At 36.7% G+C, this 21946-nt stretch overlaps 1 protein-coding gene across 4 annotated transcripts in view; it reads left to right on the top strand.

Annotated features, from left to right (window-relative positions):
- Window positions 1-21946, top strand: part of RALGAPB (Ral GTPase activating protein non-catalytic subunit beta) — a 106713-nt gene that overhangs the window by 27292 nt on the left and 57475 nt on the right. For all 4 annotated transcript variants that reach the window (XM_059896342.1, XM_059896341.1, XM_059896340.1 and 1 more), the window contains exons 4-9: window positions 3492-3655; window positions 5233-5419; window positions 7971-8102; window positions 18508-18686; window positions 19737-19885; window positions 20012-20228. In XM_059896342.1, coding sequence (XP_059752325.1) covers window positions 3492-3655; window positions 5233-5419; window positions 7971-8102; window positions 18508-18686; window positions 19737-19885; window positions 20012-20228 — 1028 coding nt within the window. The remainder of the gene's footprint in view (window positions 1-3491; window positions 3656-5232; window positions 5420-7970; window positions 8103-18507; window positions 18687-19736; window positions 19886-20011; window positions 20229-21946) is intronic.

Below are 21946 nucleotides of genomic sequence, written 5' to 3'. Positions count from 1 at the left end.
AATTTTAATATTGCTATCTCTCAGGGAATAGGGAGGCCTGAGGAGAGGGAGAGAGCAGGAAAATGGCCGGTTGGTGGAGCAGTCAGAACACACACAACATTTATCAGTTAAGTTCGCTGTCTTACATGGGCATGGTTTGTAGTGCCCCAAAACAATTACAATAGTAACATCAAAGATCACTGATCATAGATCACCATAACAGATATAATAATGAAAATATTGCGAGAATTATCCAAATGTGGCACAGAGACACAAAGTGAGCAAATGCAGTTGGAAAAATGGTGCCAATAGACTTGCTCAGTCAGTGCAGGATTGCCACAAGTCTTCAATTTGTAAAACAACTGCAATATCTGTGAAGTGCAACGGAATGAAGTGCAATACAATGAGGTATGCCTGTAAACTCCTTATCTTGTGTGAAATGCCTGCTGTAATCTGGCCCCTAACCAGGTTAGCTGCTGCTAATTCTGCGTGAGCCCTGCTCTTTGGTCAGACTCATAAATTAAACATTCTCCCAAGACTCCTAAAAGATCTTCCCCATCATTATCTACTCTTTTGCCATCCTCATCCTCCTCTCCCTGTCCTAGTTGTCCACATCTCTCTCTTGATGGTTCATCTTAAATTCAGCCTTACCTGATCATCCAGGCCCATAGTGATCACACCTTCTTTGACCCTGTAGGGTACTTCCTGTGTACTTCTTGTATCTCTCCAGTTTTATTGCTTATCTTTTAAAATGTGTATGTCTCATTTCCCCATCTAACCAACTTGAGGGTAGGAACTAGGTTATATGTAGTTTGGACTTCCACAGTACCTAGAGCAGTACTGGTATTACATTAGGGTGAATAAAATGCTGGTTGCTTATATTTATTGATTTCAAATAGAATTATAACAGGAAATGATGGGAAGTAAGTGGCATATTGTTTGTGGCTAAGCAGGTTCTTCTAAAATAATATAATACTTCTAATGCTTTCTTGTCATCCCATTTAGGAGACTAATTTACTAGGCTTTTTCTTAGTGCGTGGGACAGTCTCATGGATAGTACAGTCACTGTGTTTCTTTCCTCTTTGTACTCTTACCAACTCTCAGTGCTCAGTTAGTTTGTATTGATGAGAAAAATCAATGGCATTTGAGTTAATTAGGATTTTGCTTTGGCTTTTCTCTTTTGAGAAACATGACTACCTTATAAATTGTTCATCTTACTGTTTGGTAATTAGCTTATTTTCTCAAAAGTGTGTGTGTGTGCATACTTCTGAGTGGGTGCTGAACTGAGTATTAGAGTTCTCATGGCCAGTAATGTCTTAGGGAGCTGAATATTTTCAGTGCTAAATATTGGGAGTTGTGATCTCATCTCCTATTACTGGAAGTTTCATTTTTTTTTTTGATTCAGATAGTTCACAAAATTGTCGTCAAGTTTACTTAATGAGTTGTTTTTATGAAAACTAACACTCAGAATAGAGGAAACAGCCTCTACTACTTTGCTAGAGATTAAGTCAGAGTGGATGTAACCTTCCTCTTTTGCCTATCAGTTTTTTGGGTTTTTTTTTTTTGCATAATTGAGTGAAGAGTGACCCATCGTTTAAAATTATTTAGTGTTTTCATTGCTCAAATAAACTTCTTTAGAAAATGTGATGTTCTTCTAAAGCAGTGGTCGGCAAACTTTTTGTGAAGAATCATATAGCAAATATTTTAGCCTTTGTGGGCCATACGGTGTCTGTCACAACTATTCAACTCTGCTGGTGTAGAGAAGCAGCCATAGATGATATATAAATAAATGAGCATGGTTGTGTTCCAATAAAACTTTATTTACAAAAACAGATAGCAGGCCAGATTTGACCCATTGGCCATACATAGTTCACCACCCCATGTTCTAGAACAGTTTTCTGAAGTTCACAAGTTGCTTTTGAAAATATTAAGGGGAAAGGAACATCTTTGGTGTTTAGACCTTTCTGTTTATTTTTCAGTAAAGATTACCTTGTTTCTCTTAGCTGTAGAAACTTGGACACTGCTCTTAAATTTAGGCTGTCTGAGTGAGGCTACAGTACCTAAGGAGCAGATGTTTCTTTTTCTGCCACTGGGCAGGTAGTACCTAGAAAGGGTGGGTAGGCCTGGGTTACCATTTGGAAGGCTTCTAGTGTCATTGCTATCTTGCAAGAGTGTCACCCCCAGGACTGCTAGTGGTATTTTTCTTATTCTGGGTTTCCTCTTACATGGCTACATGAGGTTTGGGGCTGTTATGTATTTCTTACTCTTCTTTAGTAGCCAGAGCAACAGACACAAACTTGGGCCTCATGGCTTCCCATGGACTGGATTCAGATCAAACTGAACATGGGACATCTTCCTGCTCTTGGGGACTCTTGGCTTTGCCTAAGTGAATGTCTCATCATTTTACTTTAGATCTGACTTCTTTAGGGAAAACTTAAGGTTGTCATTTTTTGGCAACTCCAGTGTAAGTTTCTGGTTTTCTGGGTCATGGCCCAGAATCTGGGAATCTTTATTCTAAGGTTGTAATGGGAGTTCTAAGGGCACTCACTTCATTTTCTGGATTTCTTGAGGCAGCTCTGCGATTCCCTACTCTGATTCAGACATGTTTTATGAATTTGTAACATGAGTCATAATATATAGAAACTTGGCCTCAAGATTTATTTCAGTAGTATTAGTTACTTGTCTTGGGTTTCACATGGGAACTCCAGAGGGCAGTTCAGCATTTGCTGATGCAGTGGGTTTACTACGATTCTTGAAATTCTCACGGTGATCCACTTTGGACAGTGGGGATAAGGGCTGGAGCTTGGACCTGATATATTGATCTAATTCTGTTGGAGAAAAATGGTCCTGTGGACTAAAAAGCGTTATAAAACTGTTCTTTGGGAGTATCTTGGGGTACCTTTGGAGCCCCCATCTTGGGTTATGTTGCCTTTTTTTTTTGTAGAGCAGCAGTAGCAGGTGCTCATTTCTGAGGCAATTGCCTCTATATCTCGTCAGTTTTGGGGACCTGTTAGGATATTCTGTTCTATAGGCTCTTCTCTAGCAGACATTAGCTTCAGAGGGACTGTGAGCACTATGAAATCACGTGCAGGATTCTTGTAAATGTATGTTTAAATTTTTTAAAAAGAATACAAAGGCCATTCTGCTGTGTGAGCAGCAGAAGTGGCTGTGGGTATTTGCTCATTCATTCAGCAGAAACCTATTGTGTATCTGTTGTATGTGCCAGGCACATTTCAGACTTAGAAAATCTAGAGGTGAAGTTTATTTTGTATTATCCTCTATCTCCCCAGGAGCTCTTCAAGCTCTTTAAGAGTGGTAGGCTGAGATCCCAGAGGGCCAAACTGTATGACGAGGAAGTAGCTTTGAACTGAAGAGGGTGCACCTAATTCTGTCTGCTGATGCTGTTAGGGAGTATCATTGGATCATTGCTTGCTGTATCCAAAAGTCGCCTGTCCTTAACTGTTGCATTCTCTCCTCAAGGCTTGTCAGTGATGTCTGTCTGTCTTCTTCAGACAGGAACAGGGCTCCAGTCAGATCCGACTATGCTTACAGGTCCTGAGAGCCATTCAGAAACTGGCCCGTGAGTCATCCATTATGGCCCGAGAAACCTGGGAAGTCTTACTGTTGTTTCTTCTGCAGATTAATGACATACTTCTAGCACCACCAACCGTTCCAGGTTTGTTAATTTTTTTTCTAATTTATTTCTGAGCTCCAAATGCTGTTTACTTTTAGTCTCAATGAGTAGTAGACTCTGTGGGGATTTAAATTTTGGCACTACAGTTGACAAACCAAGATGAACAGTTCTTAGAATGGAAAACCCTCAAAGGCACAATGCAAAGTTATGTTACCTTCAGTGATGATTTTGCTAATATAGGGAGGGACTCAGTGAATTAATGCATGTTTGATAATGACAGTAACAGTAGCTTGTTCAGTATATTAGGATAGAGCCTATATACGAAACAACTAATGTACCTGATTACAAAGTAGTTATCCAGGTAGACTCTGAAAACTTGATAGCTAGAAGATATTTTGTTTAGCAAATGAACCCTACAGAATCTTAAAGTGTTCTATTTGGAAGTATGACAGTATGTCATTCATTGCCTAGCCATTAAAAAGCCTCCAAATTTTATAAGATTTTAGAGTGTATTTTAGACATCCTGCTTTGTATGCACAGTATACACAGACAATAAGTTGATATTCTAGATCCAAGTTCCCTTGTTGCTTATTCATCTGTGCAGTCTCTTTACTAACACATGTGAGTGTGCTTGTGCTCTCACACAAATGCAGTGTCCCGGAAGATATCTTAAAAAAAAACTAGAATTTTAGTGTTGCAAGGGACCCCATGATAGGAATGCCCTCTCTGGTATTGATGATAGCTGGCCAGACACAGATAGTGTGTCTCTCTGCTACACACTCCCCATGCCAGGGATTTCAGCACCATGAGGCAGGCAATCCATCCACTTCTGGGGCTTATTATTGTTGAAACTTCATTTTTGCACATTTGAAATAGGAATCCTTAGAACTTTTCCTTCTCATCCCAAGTTTGCCTTTGGAGCTATGCAGAGTACAGACCACTGCTGTTCTTCCTAGTTCCAGGGCTTGGAACAGAGGAGCAGCTCTGTTTTCATGGTTGAGGCTCTGTCCTGCCCAGCACCAGTCCTTCGGCTCCCTTCTTTGTCTCCCTCTCCCTTGAAGGGTAGCTTTCAAACACCTGAAGCATTTTATAGCAAAGTTTAGAGGTAAAAAGTCTTGGGTATTTGTTCTGATTCCTTTACTTATTGGCTGTGTGAACTTGGGCAAGTTACTTAAATTTCCTGAACCTGTTTTCTCATCTTCAAAATGGGTATAATCGATAATTGGTAAGAGATACTATAAACACCTATCCTGCAGAATTAATGTGTATGAGCTGTGTGCACAGAAACTGACTTATAGCAGTCGTTCATTATAGACACTCATCCTTTCCCTTCTTCCCTCTGTACTCCTTGTCCCACTGCTGGAAGATTAAGATCTTCAATACGAATCGAGCAGGGCCACTTGAAAACTTTCAAAGTGATAATGGGTTGATGTATCCATGATTTCCTTCATGGGAGCTTCTAAGAATAGTTTTTTGTTCTCACTGTTAAGTGGTTATTTGAAAGTCGAAACTTAACATTGCAGTTATTTTAATTTTTTGACCAGTTCTCCCAAGTCAGTGAATTAAAGATTCTGCTCTACAAATAAGTATGCCAAAGATGTTTTCTTTTTGTTGGTAAGGTGGCATTGCTGAGAATCTAGCAGAGAAGTTGATTGGTGTTCTCTTTGAGGTTTGGTTACTAGCTTGTACTCGGTGCTTCCCAACACCTCCTTACTGGAAAACAGCCAAGGAGATGGTGGCTAACTGGAGGCACCACCCGGCAGTGGTGGAGCAGTGGAGCAAGGTCATCTGTGCGCTCACTTCCAGGTAAGTTACCATCATCCACTTGCCTTCCTTCATCCGTCTGGCCTTGGGTAGCTTTCCCCTAGTTCTGTGTCTTTCTGGGAGTCACAGAGTACATGGTAAAAAGTCTCTATTCTGTGTCTCTTATTACTGTACTTTAGATAGAGAATCAAACCACTTTTTAAAAATAGATGTGTCAGTTTGGCTAGTGCCTGTCTAATCCAAAACATTTTAGATTAAGCAAGTATTTTGGAGAGGCAGATAAATTCTGAGCCCTACCACTCCCACCCCCAAAATCCCACTCTTATTCTGATTATTAAAATATTCATGATCATTATTTTAAAAAAACAAACCAAAGAAAGGTGTAACAGAAAGAGTTAAGTTCACCAGAAGTCTTATTATATATGTTTATACATAATTTTACAGAAATAGGACCATACTATAATGTTCTCCTGTGTAACCAAAGTAGGCAGTATTTTATTATAATAATTTAACTTTTTTTTTTTTTTTTTTTACCATTTATATGTAATGCCATCACTATTCTGTGAATAAACTGTTAGGCTTCGTTTTTTTCAGACTTGTTTTTTCATTTCTTTTAATATGACTCTAAAAGCTGAGCATTCTTTTTTAAACATAATCACAATACCACTTACCACACCTAAACAAAATGTTAATAGTTTGTTAATATTGGTTAGCTGTTGAGTGTTCAGATGTCCCTGAATGTCTCAATTTTTTTTATAGTTGATTCCATTGAATCGGAACACAAACAAGGTTTGGACATTGTATTTAGTTGACATGTTTCTTAAGCCTATTTTAAACTGTAGGTTACTGTTCTCTCATTTTTATTTCCTTGCAGTTTTTTTGTTGAACTGGATTGGTTGTCTTATAGAATGCTTCACATTTTGGATTTTTCTGATTATGTCCTAGTTGTGTTAATTAGCATGTTCCTCTGTCCCCTGTATTTCCTGTCCACTGGTGGTTAGATCTAGAGACTTGATCTGATTCAGATTTGATTGGGGGTGGGGTAGTGGTGGAGGTGAGAACAGATCATTCGTAGGTGGTGTCATGTATCAGAAGGTAGACTGGTCGTTTTGAGAGTTAATAAATGTTTATCTCTTTATCATCGTTTAAACTAAGATGAAGGTTTGGAATATTCTATTGATTCTGGTATATCTTTGTGAATGTCAATATTATGAATCTATTTTTAAATAATACATCCTTTTATCTTGATTATAAAAGCAATACATGCTTATAATAGAAAATTTAGAAGATGTAGGGGGAAATATCCATCACTTACAAATAACCAAAGTTTGAATGTATTTTTTGTGTTTTCTCTTTTTTAAAAAATCAATTTGAGATTATTTGATATAGTATTATCTGCTTTTTTTATCTGTTGTCTGATTCTTGTCCCAGTAATTACATGTGCCTTTTTTCTTCTTAAATAGATCTCAAGATCATTTTTAATGGCTTTATAGTTTTTCATTTTATAAATGGAATTATAATTCATTTAATAATTTCCTTGCTGTTTTGATATTTAAGTTTTTCTCTGTGTTTTATTTTAAAAATATTGTTGATATGTGAGTACTTTATACATAGTCTTTGTGTATATTCTGGTTATTTTATTAAGACATAATCTTTAGATTATATAACTATAATAGAGTATAATCTATTCTAATTATAATAGGTTAATAATTGGGTCAGAGGGCTTTGAACAGTTTTAATACATTTGGAATATTACTATTTAGTTAAGTAATTGAATTGTCAGATTCATTTTATGGCACACAGACCATAAATTCTAAACTTCATTTAAAGTTATGTAGCAGTTATTATGAATAAATTATAGCTTAGTTGTGTTGAAGGCATTTGCAGTGTGATGAATCTTTTAAAAGTAATTTAAAGAATTTATTATTTATATTACATGACTAATTATATAATCAACATAAGCATAATTGTGTTTATGATTATATGATTTATTTGCAATTATAAAGTAAACTTTAGGTAATTTAATTTTATAAAGTAATATTTAATTTGTAATTTATATTATAGTATATATTATAAAATTATATTATGTATAATTATATTATATACACCATTGTATGTTACATGTTATACATATTATAATGTTATATACAAGATGTATTATAAAATTTATATGAGATATAATATTTAATTTAAAAAATCACTTATTTGATAATTATAATAAAATCATATAAGTAAAATAAACTTACAATTAAATACATAAATTTATAAAATTATAAAGAAATTTTATAAGTAAATAAAATAAACTTATAAATTTTATAACTTAAAAATATATGAACTAAATTATAAATAACATTAATTATTTAAAAAAAGAAATACATGTTTTAAAAAATCCTTTACAAAGCTGGAAATCCTATTCCAGTTTATCTATTTTATAAAGAAGGGTTTTCATTTATTTTATTCACTTCAATGAGGTATAAGACAAGTTTCATCTATTTTCTCTTATCATATTTCTCTTAGTATATTTTAATGCTTGAATGTATTTTCCATTCTGTTACAAAATGAACTTGGTGGTGTGACTTTTTTTATTTTCTAGATTGCTACGCTTTACATATGGTCCTTCATTTCCTCCATTTAAAGTTCCCGATGAAGATGCCAGTCTGATCCCTCCTGAAATGGATAATGAGTGTGTTGCACAGACATGGTTTCGCTTTTTACATATGTTAAGGTACTGTTGTTGTTGTATTTCATGTGGTCTTTACACAGTGAGTGTCTTAGGGCAGGAACGGTGCTATAATTCCTTGTTGGAGTTCACAGTGTGGCTGTTAAGCCCAGTCATCAGATGGAGCCAAATTGGACAGCACACACATCTACATCATGTGCCCCTGCTCTCCCCGTCCCAGCAGGGTCAGGCTGTCCTCAGCTGCTCTTGGGCCACACTCTCTAGAGGCTTGTTCCCTACAGTAGTTGCAGCATTTGTTCTCTTGCCTGTTGGTGCAGCTTGGATGATGATCTCTCTCCCAGGACTTTGTCACATTCTGTGGGGACTGGAGACTAGCTTGTTCCTCTCTATGACCAGCACTGACTGGTCAGTCTGGCTCTCAGGACCTCTCCTCCAGTAGCGTTGTTTAAAATTTCACTGAGGGTACACCATAAAATTTCACAGAGGGACAAATTGCTAAAAGTAATACTTCATGCTCTTTCTTTTTTTATAGTAATTCTATTCAATTCAATTTCATTGCTTCCTACCTTTCTCTCTACTAGCCCCATCCTTGTGCTCTGTGGAACTTTGGTTCTGTTGTATACTGTCTTGATTTGTAAACTTTTTCCTTGCATATCTTTTCTTTCTGGTTTGACGAGCCTCATTTTTCTATTTGTGTATTAGTGATTCTAAATTACTCTGTATGACCTGTTTATAAGTTAGGGATCTTAACCACTTTCTATCATTTTTTTTCAGTTGGTATTGTGTGTTTTTCATCTTTCAGTGATTTTAGTTTATTTTTTAAATCTGTCTTTTTCTGTGATTATTTTCTGTTTCCTTTAAGATTAGAAAGTTTTTGTGTTCTTTGATCAGATAGATATTCACCTATGATTTCTTCTGACTTTGTTTCCTTTGTGCCATTAAGTTCTTTTATATATATGGGTTTTGTCTTTGGGTCACATATTATTCCATTGATCTCTTAATTCATTCTTATAGGAGATTAACACTTTTAATTATTTTAACCTTATAATAGTTATTGATATTTGGTGGGACTAATATCTTTTTCCCTAAAACATTTCTTGGAATATTTTTAAAAATCTCTTCTTGCCTGTTTAACATTTTAGATGAATTTTAGATCTGTTTGACATGTTACAAAACACAAGTGAACAGAAGAACCTCACAAAACCTTTTGGGGTTTGGAGTGTATGTTAATTAGGGTAAGGAACATGTCCTCCTTTAGCAGATGAACCTGAAAATCTTAGTGGCTTAGTACAGTATGTTTCATAAAGTCTTGGGTAAGGAGCAGCTCTGCTTAGGTAGTTGTTCAGGGACCCAGGCTGGCAGAGTCTCTGCCATCTTCAGCATGTGGCTTTATTAGGGCCTTAACTTTGTAGGCAGGTGCCTCTGTATCTGGCTAGAAGATGGAAAAGAGAGAGAGCAGGAAAATTGTGTGGAAGGTTTTCATGGACCAGCTCCTGAAGTGTGATGTAAGTCACTGCTACCCATATTCCATTGGCTGGAACTCAGACATATGCCACACTTAATTGCAAGAGAACATAGGAGGAAAAGAGAAGCTAGTGAACATCTAACCAGACTCTGCCAAAGATGAGAATTGCTTTAAGCTTGTATTTATATTTAAGAACAGCTGACATCTTAATATATTGTGTTTGCTTTTCTAAGAGTAGGTATTTTTCTTTTTTAGAATCTTATTTATTTAATTAATTAATTTATTTATTTAGGTTGTGTTGGGTCTTTGTTGCTGTGCATGGGCTTTCTCTAGTTGAGGCAAGCGGGGGCTACTCTTCATTGCGTTGTGCAGGCTTCTCATTGTCATGGCTTCTCTTGTTGCAGAGCACAGGCTCTAGAGCGCAGGCTCAGTAGTTGTGGCACATGGGCTTAGTTGCTCTGCAGCATGTGGGATCTTCCCGGGCCAGGGATCGAACCCATGTCCCCTACATTGGCAGGCGGATTCTTAACCACTGCACCACCAGGGAAGCCCCTAGAATCTTAAATATCTTGCAGAAGTGTTTTGTAGTTTTCTTCACAGAGATCTGCATAATTTTTTTTCTTTTTACCATTATTCCTATGTATTTATTGCTGATGTTGTGAAAGGCTAACTTTTTTTCTACTGTTAAATCTTGTAAGTGGCTATTGCTGCTGTGAAGAAAGTGTTTTACTTATTTTATTTTTGTATATTTTTTATATGTTTGGGATTTTAAAATGCTGTATTTCACTAATTCTTTTTAAATTTCTAGATATAATGAACACATATCTGCAAATAAATGTCTCCTTTCTAGTAATTCATACTCGAATCTGTGGTAATTAATTATAAGTGCTTTGATTGCAGTAAGATCTGTATATGAGTTCATGTTCTGCTACTTTTTTCTTTGTGAACTTGAGCAAGCAGTTTAGTCTCTCTGAGTCTCAGTCTCTTTTAATCTATACAATGGGGATAATAATAGTATCCATCTTGTTATAAGTATTGAAGATAAAGTATGTAAAACAGTACGTCTAATGCTTGAAAAGTTGCCATTGTTATAATTATTTTTGTATGTGTTTTACTACATTAGGCAGAATTTCTAGTACATTGTTGAGTTAAAATGATACTGTTTTGGCATCCTTCTTTCATTCTGATTTTCATTGGAATGCCTCTATTGCGTGAAATTTTGAGTGGGATATTGGTTGTTGATATTAGATAGTTATTCTTTTTTATGTTCCTGATTTCCTAAGCAATTAAAAAATTTTAAATTTAAAAATATAAGTAAAATCAGAAATAGTACTGAATTATTTTCAAATCATATTTTGGCATCCATTTAAACAATTAAATGTTTTTTCTTCTTTTACCTATTGATAGTATGTTAATTTTCCCCCAGTACTGAATCATCCTTCATTGTTTAGAGAAAAATTCTGCTTGGTTATGGAATGCTGTTCTATTGAATCATCCTTCATTCTTTAGAGAAAACTTCTGCTTGGTTATGGAATGCTATTTTAATGTTTTCCCAGATTATCTCCGTTTCTATTTTTTGACTAATTTATATTTTGGTAACTTAAATAGGAAACTACCTATCTTTTTCTATGCTCTGTTGCATGAAAGTTATATATTTCTTAAGAGTTTGTAGTTCTTGGATAATCTTTTCCTATTCCTTCACTATTAATTGATCTCTTCAGGCTCTATCTTTCTTCTTGAGCTGAAAGATTTTAGTATTTTAGTCAGAGTTTTTTTTTGATATACAGAATAGGAACTTACTTAAACAAATGCAGGTGAAAGAGGGGTTATTGTGTGATGATAGAGAGGTCTCACTGGGCTCCAAGAAGCAGTGAACATTCAATCATGATAGGGAGGGATCAAGGCAGCCTTGGGACAGGCTGCTCTATTGTCTGTCTCTTGGCATTTTTGCTCCTCTTGGGCATATGCACTGCTATCCTTCTCTGGCAGGCTCCCCCTGAACCCCTGTTTCTTCCTCCCCAGTTTTCAGTATCAAACAGATACGAATTTAACAGAGCTCTGCTGGACTGAGGTGTAGTCCATTCCAAGCTTACTGCTTATTTTTATAATTTTTGAACATAGAACTATAATCCCCAGTAGGTACTGCTTCTAGAGACTTCTTATCTTCTCTATGCCACATAGTGGACCACAGTTCTTTGGATACAGTGTACTAACACTAGAAGCCCCTTTTCCATACATGCACACACACGCCCCTGTCCCCATTTGCAGTTATGTGAAATTCAGAGTCTGAGTAGATGGAGAAAGGTTTCAAAGGCTCAGGGCATCTATAAACCACTGATTTATGTTTCTCAGCCTAGTTCTTTTCGTCTTGAAGCTAGTGGAAGTTCTTTCCAGGTGCTGGCTGTAGGTTGACTAACAATATTACTTTGGGTTGGAAAGGCTGTTTAATGGACAGTTAAGCAGACTATTTTGAGTGGAAGCCTAAATCTATTTTTTAATGGAAATGTTTAAAATTATTTATATATAAAATATACCTCAAGCCCATTGTTTTAAATACATTGAAATGGGTCTGCTGCCCTATCCTACCTCTGCCACACATGCTGGGGTGTTGCTCCAGGACCTTACTTCAGACATCCGTGTGGCTGACAGGGTCGTGGTGCTCCGGCCTGGTGTCAGGCCTGAGCCTCCAAGGTGGGAAAACCAAGTCCAGGACATTGGACCACTAGAGACCTCCCGGTCCCACGTAATATCAGTCGGCAAGAGCTCTCCCAGAGATCTCCATCTCAGTGCTAAGACCCAGCTCCACCCAATGGCCACCAGCAAGCTCCAGCTTGGCTGGACGCCATACCAAACAACTAGCAAGACAGGAACACAACCCCATGCATTATCAGAGAGGCTGCCTAAAATCATACTAAGTTCACAGACACCCCAAAACACACCCCCCACCGGACGCAGCCCTGCCCACCAGAAAGACAAGATCCAGCCCCACCCACCAGAACACAGGCACCAGTTCCCTGCACTAGGAATCCTACACAAGCCACTGAACCAACCTCACCCACTGGGGGCAGACACCAAAAACAACGGGAACTGCGAACCTGCAGCCTGCGAAAAGGAGACTCCAAACACAGTAAGTTAAACAAAATGAGAAGACAGAGAAATATGCACCAGGTGAAGGAGCAAGGTAAAAACCCACCAGACCAAACAAATGAAGAGGAAATAGGCAGTCTACCTGAAAAAGAATTCAGAGTAATGATAGTAAAGAGGATACAAAATCTTGAAAATAGAATGGAGAAAATACAAGAAATGTTTAACAAGGACCTAGAAGAACTGAAGAGCAAATAAACAATGATGAATAACACAATAAATGAAATTAAAAATTCTCTAGAAGGAATCAATAGCAGAATAACTGAGGCAGAAGAACGGATAAGTGACCTAGAAGATAAAATAGTGGAAATAACTACTACAGAGCAAAATAAGGAAAAAAGAATGAAAAGAATTGAGGACAGTCTCAGAGACCTCTGGGACAACATTAAACACACCAACATTTGAATTATATGGGTCCCAGAAGAAGAAGAGAAAAAGAAAGGGTCTGAGAAAATCTTTGAAGAGATAATAGTTGAAAACTTCCCTAATATGGGAAAGGAAAGAGTCAGTCAAGTCCAGGAATCGCAGAGTCCCGTACAGGATAAATCCAAGGAGAAACATGCCAAGACACATATTAATCAAACTATCAAAAATTAAATACAAAGAAAAAATATTAAAAGCAGCAAGGGAAAAGCAACAAATAACATACAAGGGAATCCCCATAAGATTTAACAACTGATCTTTCAGCAGAAACTCTGCAAGCCAGAAGGGAGTGGCAGGACATATTTAAAGTGATGAAAGAGAAAAACCTACAACCAAGATTACCCAGCAAGGATCTCATTCAGATTCGACAGAGAAATTAAAACTTTTTTTTTTTAAGATTTATTTATTGATTCATTCATTGATTGATTGCTATGTTAGGTCTTCGTTTCTGTGAGAGGGCTTTCTCTAGTTGCGGCAAGTGGGGGCCACTCTTCATCGTGGTGTGCGGGCCTCTCATTATCGCGGCCTCTCTTGTTGCAGAGCACAGGCTCCAGACGCGCAGGCTCAGTAATTGTGGCTCACGGGCCTAGTTGCTCCGCGGCATATGGGATCTTCCCAGACCATGGCTTGAACCCGTGTCCCCTGCATTAGCAGGCAGATTCTCAACCACTGCGCCACCAGGGAAGCCCCTAAAACTTTTATAGACAAGCAAAAGTTAAGAGAATTCAGCACCACCAAACCAGCTCTACAACAAATGCTAAAGGAACTTCTCTAGGCAGGAAACACAAGAGAAGGAAGACCTACAAAAACAAACCCAAAACAACAAAGAAAATGGTAATAGGAACATACATATCGATAATTACCTTAAATGTAAATGGATTAAATACTCCAACCAAAAGACATAGACTGGCTGAATGGATACAAAAACAAGACCCATATATATGCTGTCTACAAGAGACCCACTTCAGACCTAGGGACACATACAGACTGAAAGTGAGGGGGTGGAAAAAGATGTTCCATGCAAATGGAAATCAAAAGAAAACTGGAGTAGCAATTCTCATATCAGACAAAATGGACTTTAAAATAAAGACTGTTACAAGAGACAAAGAATGACACTACATAATGATCGAGGGATCAATCCAAGAAGAAGATATAACAGTTGTAAATATTTATGCACCCAACATAGGAGTACCTCAATACATAAGGCAAATGCTAACAGCCATAAAAGAGGAAATTGACAGTAACACAATCATAGTAGGGGACTTGAACACCCCACTTTCACAAATGGACAGATCATCCAAAATGAAAATAAATAAGGAAACACAAGCTTGAAATGACACATTAGGCAAGATGGACTTAATTGATATTTATAGGACATTCCATCCAAAAACAACAGAATACACTTTCTTCTCAAGTGCTCATAGAACATTCTCCAGGATAGATCATATCTTGGGTCACAAATCAAGCCTTGGTAAATTTAAGAAAGTTGGAATTGTATCAAGTATCTTTTCTGACCACAACGCTATGAGACTAGATATCATTTACAGGAAAAAAACTAAAAAATACAAACACATGGAGGCTAAACAATACGTTACTAAATAACCAACAGATCACTGAAGAAATCAAAGAGGAAATCAAAAAATACCTAGAAACAAATGACAATGAAAACACGACAACCCAAAACCTATGGAATGCAGCAAAAGCAGTTCTAAAAGGGAAGTTTATAGCGATACAGTCCTACCTCAAGAAACAAGACAAATCTCAAATAAACAACCTAACCTTACACCTAAAGCAGTTAGAGAGAGAAGAACAAAATAAACCCCAAAGTTAGCAGAAGGAAAGAAATCATAAAGATCAGATCAGAAATAAATGAAAAAGAAATGAAGGAAACAATAGCAAAGGTCAATAAAACAAAAAGCTGGTTCTTTGAGAAGATAAACAAAATTGATAAACCACCTGCCAGGCTCATCAAGAAAAAAAGGGAGAAGACTCAAATCAACAGAATTAGAAATGAAAAAGGAGAAGTAACAACTGACACTGCAGAAATGCAAATGATCATGAGAGATTACTACAAGCAACTGTATGCCAATAAAATGGACAACCTGGAAGGAATGGACAAATTCTTAGAAAAGCACAACCTTCCAAGACTGAACCAGGAAGAAATTGAAAATATAAACAGACCATTCACAAGCACTGAACTTGAACCTGTGATTAAAAATCTTCCAACAAACAAAAGCCCAGGACCAGATGGCTTCGCAGGTGAATTCTATCAAACATTTAGAGAAGAGCTAACACCTATCCTTCTCAAACTCTTCCAAAATATAGCAGAGGGAGGAGCGCTCCCAAACTCATTCTACGAGGCCACCATCACCCTGATGCCAAAACCAAAGATGTCACAAAAAAAGAAAACTACATGCCAGTATTACTGATGAACATAGATGCAAACATCCTCAACAAAATACTAGCAGACAGAATCCAACAGCACATTAAAAGGATCATACACCATGATCAAGTGGGGTTTATCCCAGGAATGCAAGAATTCTTCAGTATATGCAAATCAATCAATGTGATATACCATACTAACAGATTGAAGGGTAAAAACCATACGATCATCTCAACAGATGCGGAAAAAGCTTTCGACAAAATCAACACCCATTTATGATAAAAACTCTCCAGAAAGCAGGCATAGGGGGAACCTACCTCAACATGATAAAGGCCTTATATGACAAACCCACAGCCAACATCGTTCTCAGTGGTGAAAAACTGAAACCATTTCCTCTAAGATCAGGAACAAGACAAGGTTGCCCACTCTCACCACTATTATTCAACATAGTTTTGGAAGTTTTAGCCACAGCAATCAGAGAAGAAAAAGAAATAAAAGGAATCCAAATCGGAAAAGAAGTAAAACTGTCACTCTTTGCAGATGACATGATACTATACATAGAGAATCCTAATGATGCTACCAGAAAACTACTAGAGCTAATCAGTGAATTTGGTAAAGTAGCAGGATACAAAATTAATGCACAGAAATCTCTTGCATTCCTGTACACTAATGATGAAAAATCTGAAAGAGAAGTTAAGAAAACACTCCCATTTACCATTGCAACAAAAAGAATAAAATACTTAGGAATAAACCTACCTAGGGAGACAAAAGACCTGAATGCAGAAAACTATAAGACACTGATGAAAGAAATTAAAGACAATATAAACAGGTGGAGAGTTATACCATATTCTTGGACTGGAAGAATCAACATTGTGAAAATGACTGTACTACCCAAAGCAATCTACAGATTCAATGCAATACTTATCAAACTATCAATGGCATTTTTCACAGAACTAGAACAAAAAGTTTTGCAATTTGTATGGAAACACAAAGACCCCAAATAGCCAAAGCAATCTTGAGAAAGAAAAACGGAGCTGGAGGAATCAGGCTCCCTGACTTCAGACTCTACTATGAAGCTACAGTAATCAAGACAGTATGGTACTGGCACAAAAAACAGACATATAGATGACTGGAACAGGATAGAAAGCCCAGAGATAAACCCACACACATATGGTCACCTCATCTTTGATAAAGGAGGCAAGAATATACAATGGAGAAAAGACAGCCTCTTCAACAAGTGGTACTGGGAAAACTGGACAGCTACATGTAAAAGAATGAAATTAGAACACTTCCTAACACCATACACAAAAATAAACTCAAAATGGATTAAAGGCTTAAATGTAAGGCCAGACACTATAAAACTCTTAGAGGAAAACATAGGCAGAACACTCCATGACATAAATCACAGCAAGATCTTTTTTGGTCCACCTCCTGGAGAAATGGAAATAAAAAAAAAAAATAAACAAATGGGACCTAATGAAACTTAAAAGCTTTTGCACAGCAAAGGAAACCATAAACAAGATGAAAAGACAACCCTCAGAATGGGAGAAAATATTTGCAAACGAAGCAACTGACAAAGGCTTAATCTCTAAAATATACAAGCAGTTCATGCAGCTCAATATCAAAAAAACAAACAACCCAATCCAAAAATGGGTGGAAGACCTAAATAGACATTTCTCCAAAGAAGATATACAGATTGTCAACAAACACATGAAAGGATGCTCAACATCACTAATCATTAGAGAAATGCAAGTCAAAACTACAATGAGGTATCACTTTACACCGGTCAGAGTGGCCATCATCAAAAAATCTAGAAACATTAAATGCTGGAGAGGGTGTGGAGAAAAGGGAACCCTCTTGCACTGTTATTGGGAATGTAAATTGATACAGCCACTATGGAGAACAGTATGGAGGTTCCTTAAAAAACTAAAAATGGAACTACCATACGACCCAGCAATCCCACTACTGGGCATATACCCTGAGAAAACCATAATTCCAAGAGAGCCATGTCCCACAATGTTCATTGCAGCACTATTTACAATAGCCAGGACATGGAAGCAACCTAAGTGTCCATCGACAGATGAATGGATAAAGAAGATGTGGCATATAGACACAGCCATAAAAGAAACGAAATTGAGTTATTTGTAGTGAGGTTGATGGACCTAGAGTCTGTAATACAGAGTGAATGAAGTAAGTCAGAAAGAGGAAAACAAATACCATATGCTGACACATATATTTGGAATCTAAAAAAAATGGATATGATGAACCTAGGGGCAGGACAGGAATAAAGACGCAGACGTAGAGAATGGACTTGAGGACACGGGGGTGGGGAGGGAAGGGTAAGCTGGGACGAAGTGAGAGAGTAGCATGGACATATATACACTACCAAATGTAAAATAGATAGCTAGTGAGAAGCAGCTGCATAGCACAGGGAGATCAGCTTGGTGTTTTGTAACCACCTAGAGGCATGGGACTGATTCAGTTTGTTGTACAGCAGAAACTAACAACATTGTAAAGCAATTATACTCCAATAAAGATGTTAAAATAAATAAATTAATTAAAAAAATATGGAACAGAAAAAAAAATAAATACATTGAAATGTATGGCTTTAGTATGTTCATGTGAACACAAACACTAATCCCAATTTTCACATAGTTTTTAAAAAATTGGAAATGTTAATATTAAAGTAAGATTTTCTCCTTGGGGTTCTTGTTGATTTATTTATAGTTTTACCATTCCATTGCTTAATTCCAAACATATTACAAAATATCCATGTATACGTTAAAAAAATTAAAAACTAGTCTTATTTTGATTCTCATTCTCTGAATAGGCAAAGTAGGTTCATGTAAGCACACTGCAGGTCTTCTGTAAAGTAGTGTTGATGTTTGAGTCCCTAGCTTATTAAATACAGATTAATCTCCTCTCTGAATCAAAGAAATAGGCACAAACAGCCTGTTCTTAAATTAGATTGCATGCATTTTATTGCTAAAGAAATTTCTAAATGTATAATTAATTCTTGCTCTCTCTTTTGATAGTAATCCCGTGGATTTGAGTAACCCAGCCATTATAAGCTCTACTCCCAAATTTCAGGAACAGTTCTTAAATGTGAGCGGAATGCCGCAAGAATTGAATCAGTATCCCTGCCTTAAACATCTGCCTCAAATATTTTTTCGTGCCATGCGTGGAATCAGCTGTCTGGTGGATGCATTCTTAGGTGAATTTTGTGTATGTTGCTAGATGTTTGAAGATAACTCTAGAGTCTAGTTTTAGAAACTTTTGTGGACAGCCCAAAGCAAAAGATGAACAGAGTTGATTACAAATAATAACCTGGGAAAAATTATTTGCAACGAGTGTGATAGCTAGAGGGTTTTTGTTATTATTATATAAATAGATCAAATAATGCAAAGAAAAAGAATAAGACCTGGTAGATAAATGGACAAAGACTATGAATAAATAATTTGCAAAAGAGAAAAGTGTTCATTCTCACTAGTAATCCAAGAAAATACAGATTAAAATGCATTAGGTATCATTCTTATGTGAATCATTAGGAAGCAGTTTATACTTTTTGTGAACCGTTGTTTTAAACTGTTTTTCACATGAAAAGTCAGTATTTTTTTAACCTGTTAAAAGGCAGCGATATTTAATACCTATCATTTTCAAAAACATTTTGTTATGTGCAATTAATATATTACAGAGGTAATATATTAGTTCAGTTAACTTTGGCTGCCCCCTAGCCAAAAGTACTAGTGGTTTAAACAAGGTAGTTTACTTTCACACGTGTTAAGTGCAGGACTAAGCTGTATACAGGGCTGCTATAGCAGTTCCACCATTGTCAGAGACCCAAGGCCCTTCCATCTTCTGGCTCTTCATCCTTTGTACACACTCTCATGGGCCGTGATGGCTGAAAGAGTTCCAGCTATCCTGTTCAGGAATTGGGAAGGAAGGAGCATCTACCTTTGATTGATTCTTTTAAGGAGATTTCTTGGGGAAGACCCACCCAATAATTGCCCACTTCTCTATGGTCAGAACATGGCCACATCTGGCTGTAAGGGAGCCTTCAAAATGCAGTTGTTTATTCTGGGTAGCCATGTCTAGCTAAAATTTGTGTTTTGTAACTCAGGAAGAAAGGACAAATTGATATTGGGAGGCAGCTAGCAGTCTCTGCTGTAGTCTGTTGTGAGCCTTCACTGGTGTTGCTTGAGGAAGATTTACTGACCACATATTTTGAACTATGAAGAATAACTCCATTTGTCTTTCTTTAAAGGCATTTCTAGACCCCGATCAGACAGTGCTCCTCCAACACCCGTGAATAGATTGAGTATGCCTCAAAGCACTGCTGTCAATACCACCCCACCACATAACCGGAGGCACCGGGCTGTTACTGTGAATAAGGCCACCATGAAGACAAGCACAGTAAGTTTTCATGACCGTTGTTATACTGTATAAAATGGGCTTTTTAATCTGCCCTCCTTTTAAAAAATCCTGCTGTTTTCTCAAACTTTTCATGAGTGTGGCTATATTCTTGTGTTCTTCTAATAGGTTAGTACTGCTCACGCCTCAAAAGTTCAGCACCAGACATCCTCCACCTCTCCTCTGTCAAGTCCAAATCAGACTAGTTCAGAACCCCGGCCACTGCCTGCCCCACAGAGACCAAAGGTTAACAGCATCTTGAATCTCTTTGGATCATGGTTATTTGATGCAGCATTTGTTCACTGTAAACTTCATAATGGGATAAACAGAGACAGCAGCATGACTGGTAAATATTGCTCAAGAAATACGTTGTCATTTTTTTCTTTTCTTTTTTTTCTTTTTAATCTTTCCTACCTGCAAGATTAATATGTATCTTAAAAAGCTCTCTGTCTCTGACCAAGCAGTGTCTTGTGCTTAACCCCTTCCAGCTGAAGTAATTTTGAAAGTTTCCCTACTTGTCCTTTTTATGTTTGTTCTATGAGGTTTGGCTTTTGTCTGGCTTTTGTCTAACACTTCAGGTTAGCCACTTTTTGTTAAACCAGATTCCTTTCAGTAGGTGACCTGGAAGTTCCCTTCATGTCAGCCAGGATAATAATATTGATATAAAGAATTAAACATAATTGACCAGAAATTTATTCATAAGAAGTGTTTTCTTAGATTTTGACAGCCATTCACTCATTACTACATATAAATATCAGAAATTTTCTGCTTCACAGAAGACTCTAACCTTTTAGGTTTTAGTCTAGAGAACTTTATTTCAAGGGCACACTTTGAAAAATATATTTTCTCTGAAAATAAATAAGACTGGTGAAGAATTAATAACTCAACCCTGATATCTTCATTTAGATTTTATTACAGAAATGAAATTCTATCTAAATCTGATTGATATTTGTCATCTTACCATTATACATGGAAGTAGTGGCATAGGGTGCAGGATGGAAGGCTGGGGTACTGCAGAATATACTGAATATTTATGACTGTTTTATAGAGCTGAACAATAAAAATGGCTAGCACTTATTGATCTGCAGTTACTCTGTGCCAGGCACTATGCTTTATGAATTAACTGTGCTTTATGTAATAATATAATTAATATTGGTTGGTTGGTAAGAGAAGCACTTTTCCACTGGGGTTGGAAATAACTTGAGATAAAAGGATGCCTAATTGCATTAGATTATGCATCTCTAGGGAGAGTGTTAATTTCAAGGATAAAACTAATAAAATGGTCATAAGGGTCTCTGCTTTCTCTCAGAAATGCATTCTTATTATGTATCATCTCGGAACTAAGGGTCTATGACTGTTAGCATTATATACATGTAAATTATTTTGGTTGTTCTTACAAATCTTTAAATAATTTAGAAAAGTAGTGCATATAAAGGCATTTTCAGGAATATAATTTGAGATTGCATGATTGAGTTTAGGGATTCCTTTGTTTATTTTCTTCAAATTCAGACACTTTATATTCTACCATTTCCATATTTTATTTGCAAGTTTGACTTATGGATAAGTAAATGTACTTATTTGATGACTAAATGAAAACATTTAAAAAACATTTTGGCTTATGTTTTCTTATGTTCATGTGCCCTATATTTTGAGTTTTATGACCCATGTTTATATTTATTAATTTGTATTGTATATTCTAGATTGAGTTAGTCATATTTTTATTTTTTATTTTTATTAAGATACAATTCTTTACAGTGTAACTTTTGGGTATCAAGCTGTTGACACTAAAATCCCTGAATCCAGAGTGGTTCAACCTGCTGCTTCCTTGGTCGGCTTGCTTAAAGGGAATTTATAGATCTTCCCACTCTCTAGGGAGTTTTTAACAGCTTTTCTCACCCTCTTGTGCCGAAAGATAGAAACTAGAATTCAAATCATGTGTGGGCTACAAATTCCTACTTTTAACTCTTACCATTTTCTTTGGTGGGGAAAGGATAGAAGCTCTTCTTCCCCCACCTTGTGTTCAGAGATGAGAAAGGCTGTTGTATTTATTACCCAGGAGATAGG

Source organism: Balaenoptera ricei, chromosome 15, assembly GCF_028023285.1.
Source record: "Balaenoptera ricei isolate mBalRic1 chromosome 15, mBalRic1.hap2, whole genome shotgun sequence".
In the NCBI taxonomy this organism is placed as follows: domain Eukaryota; kingdom Metazoa; phylum Chordata; class Mammalia; order Artiodactyla; family Balaenopteridae; genus Balaenoptera; species Balaenoptera ricei.
Note: the sequence above shows the minus strand (reverse complement) of the source record. Positions and strands in the feature narration are given on the sequence as shown.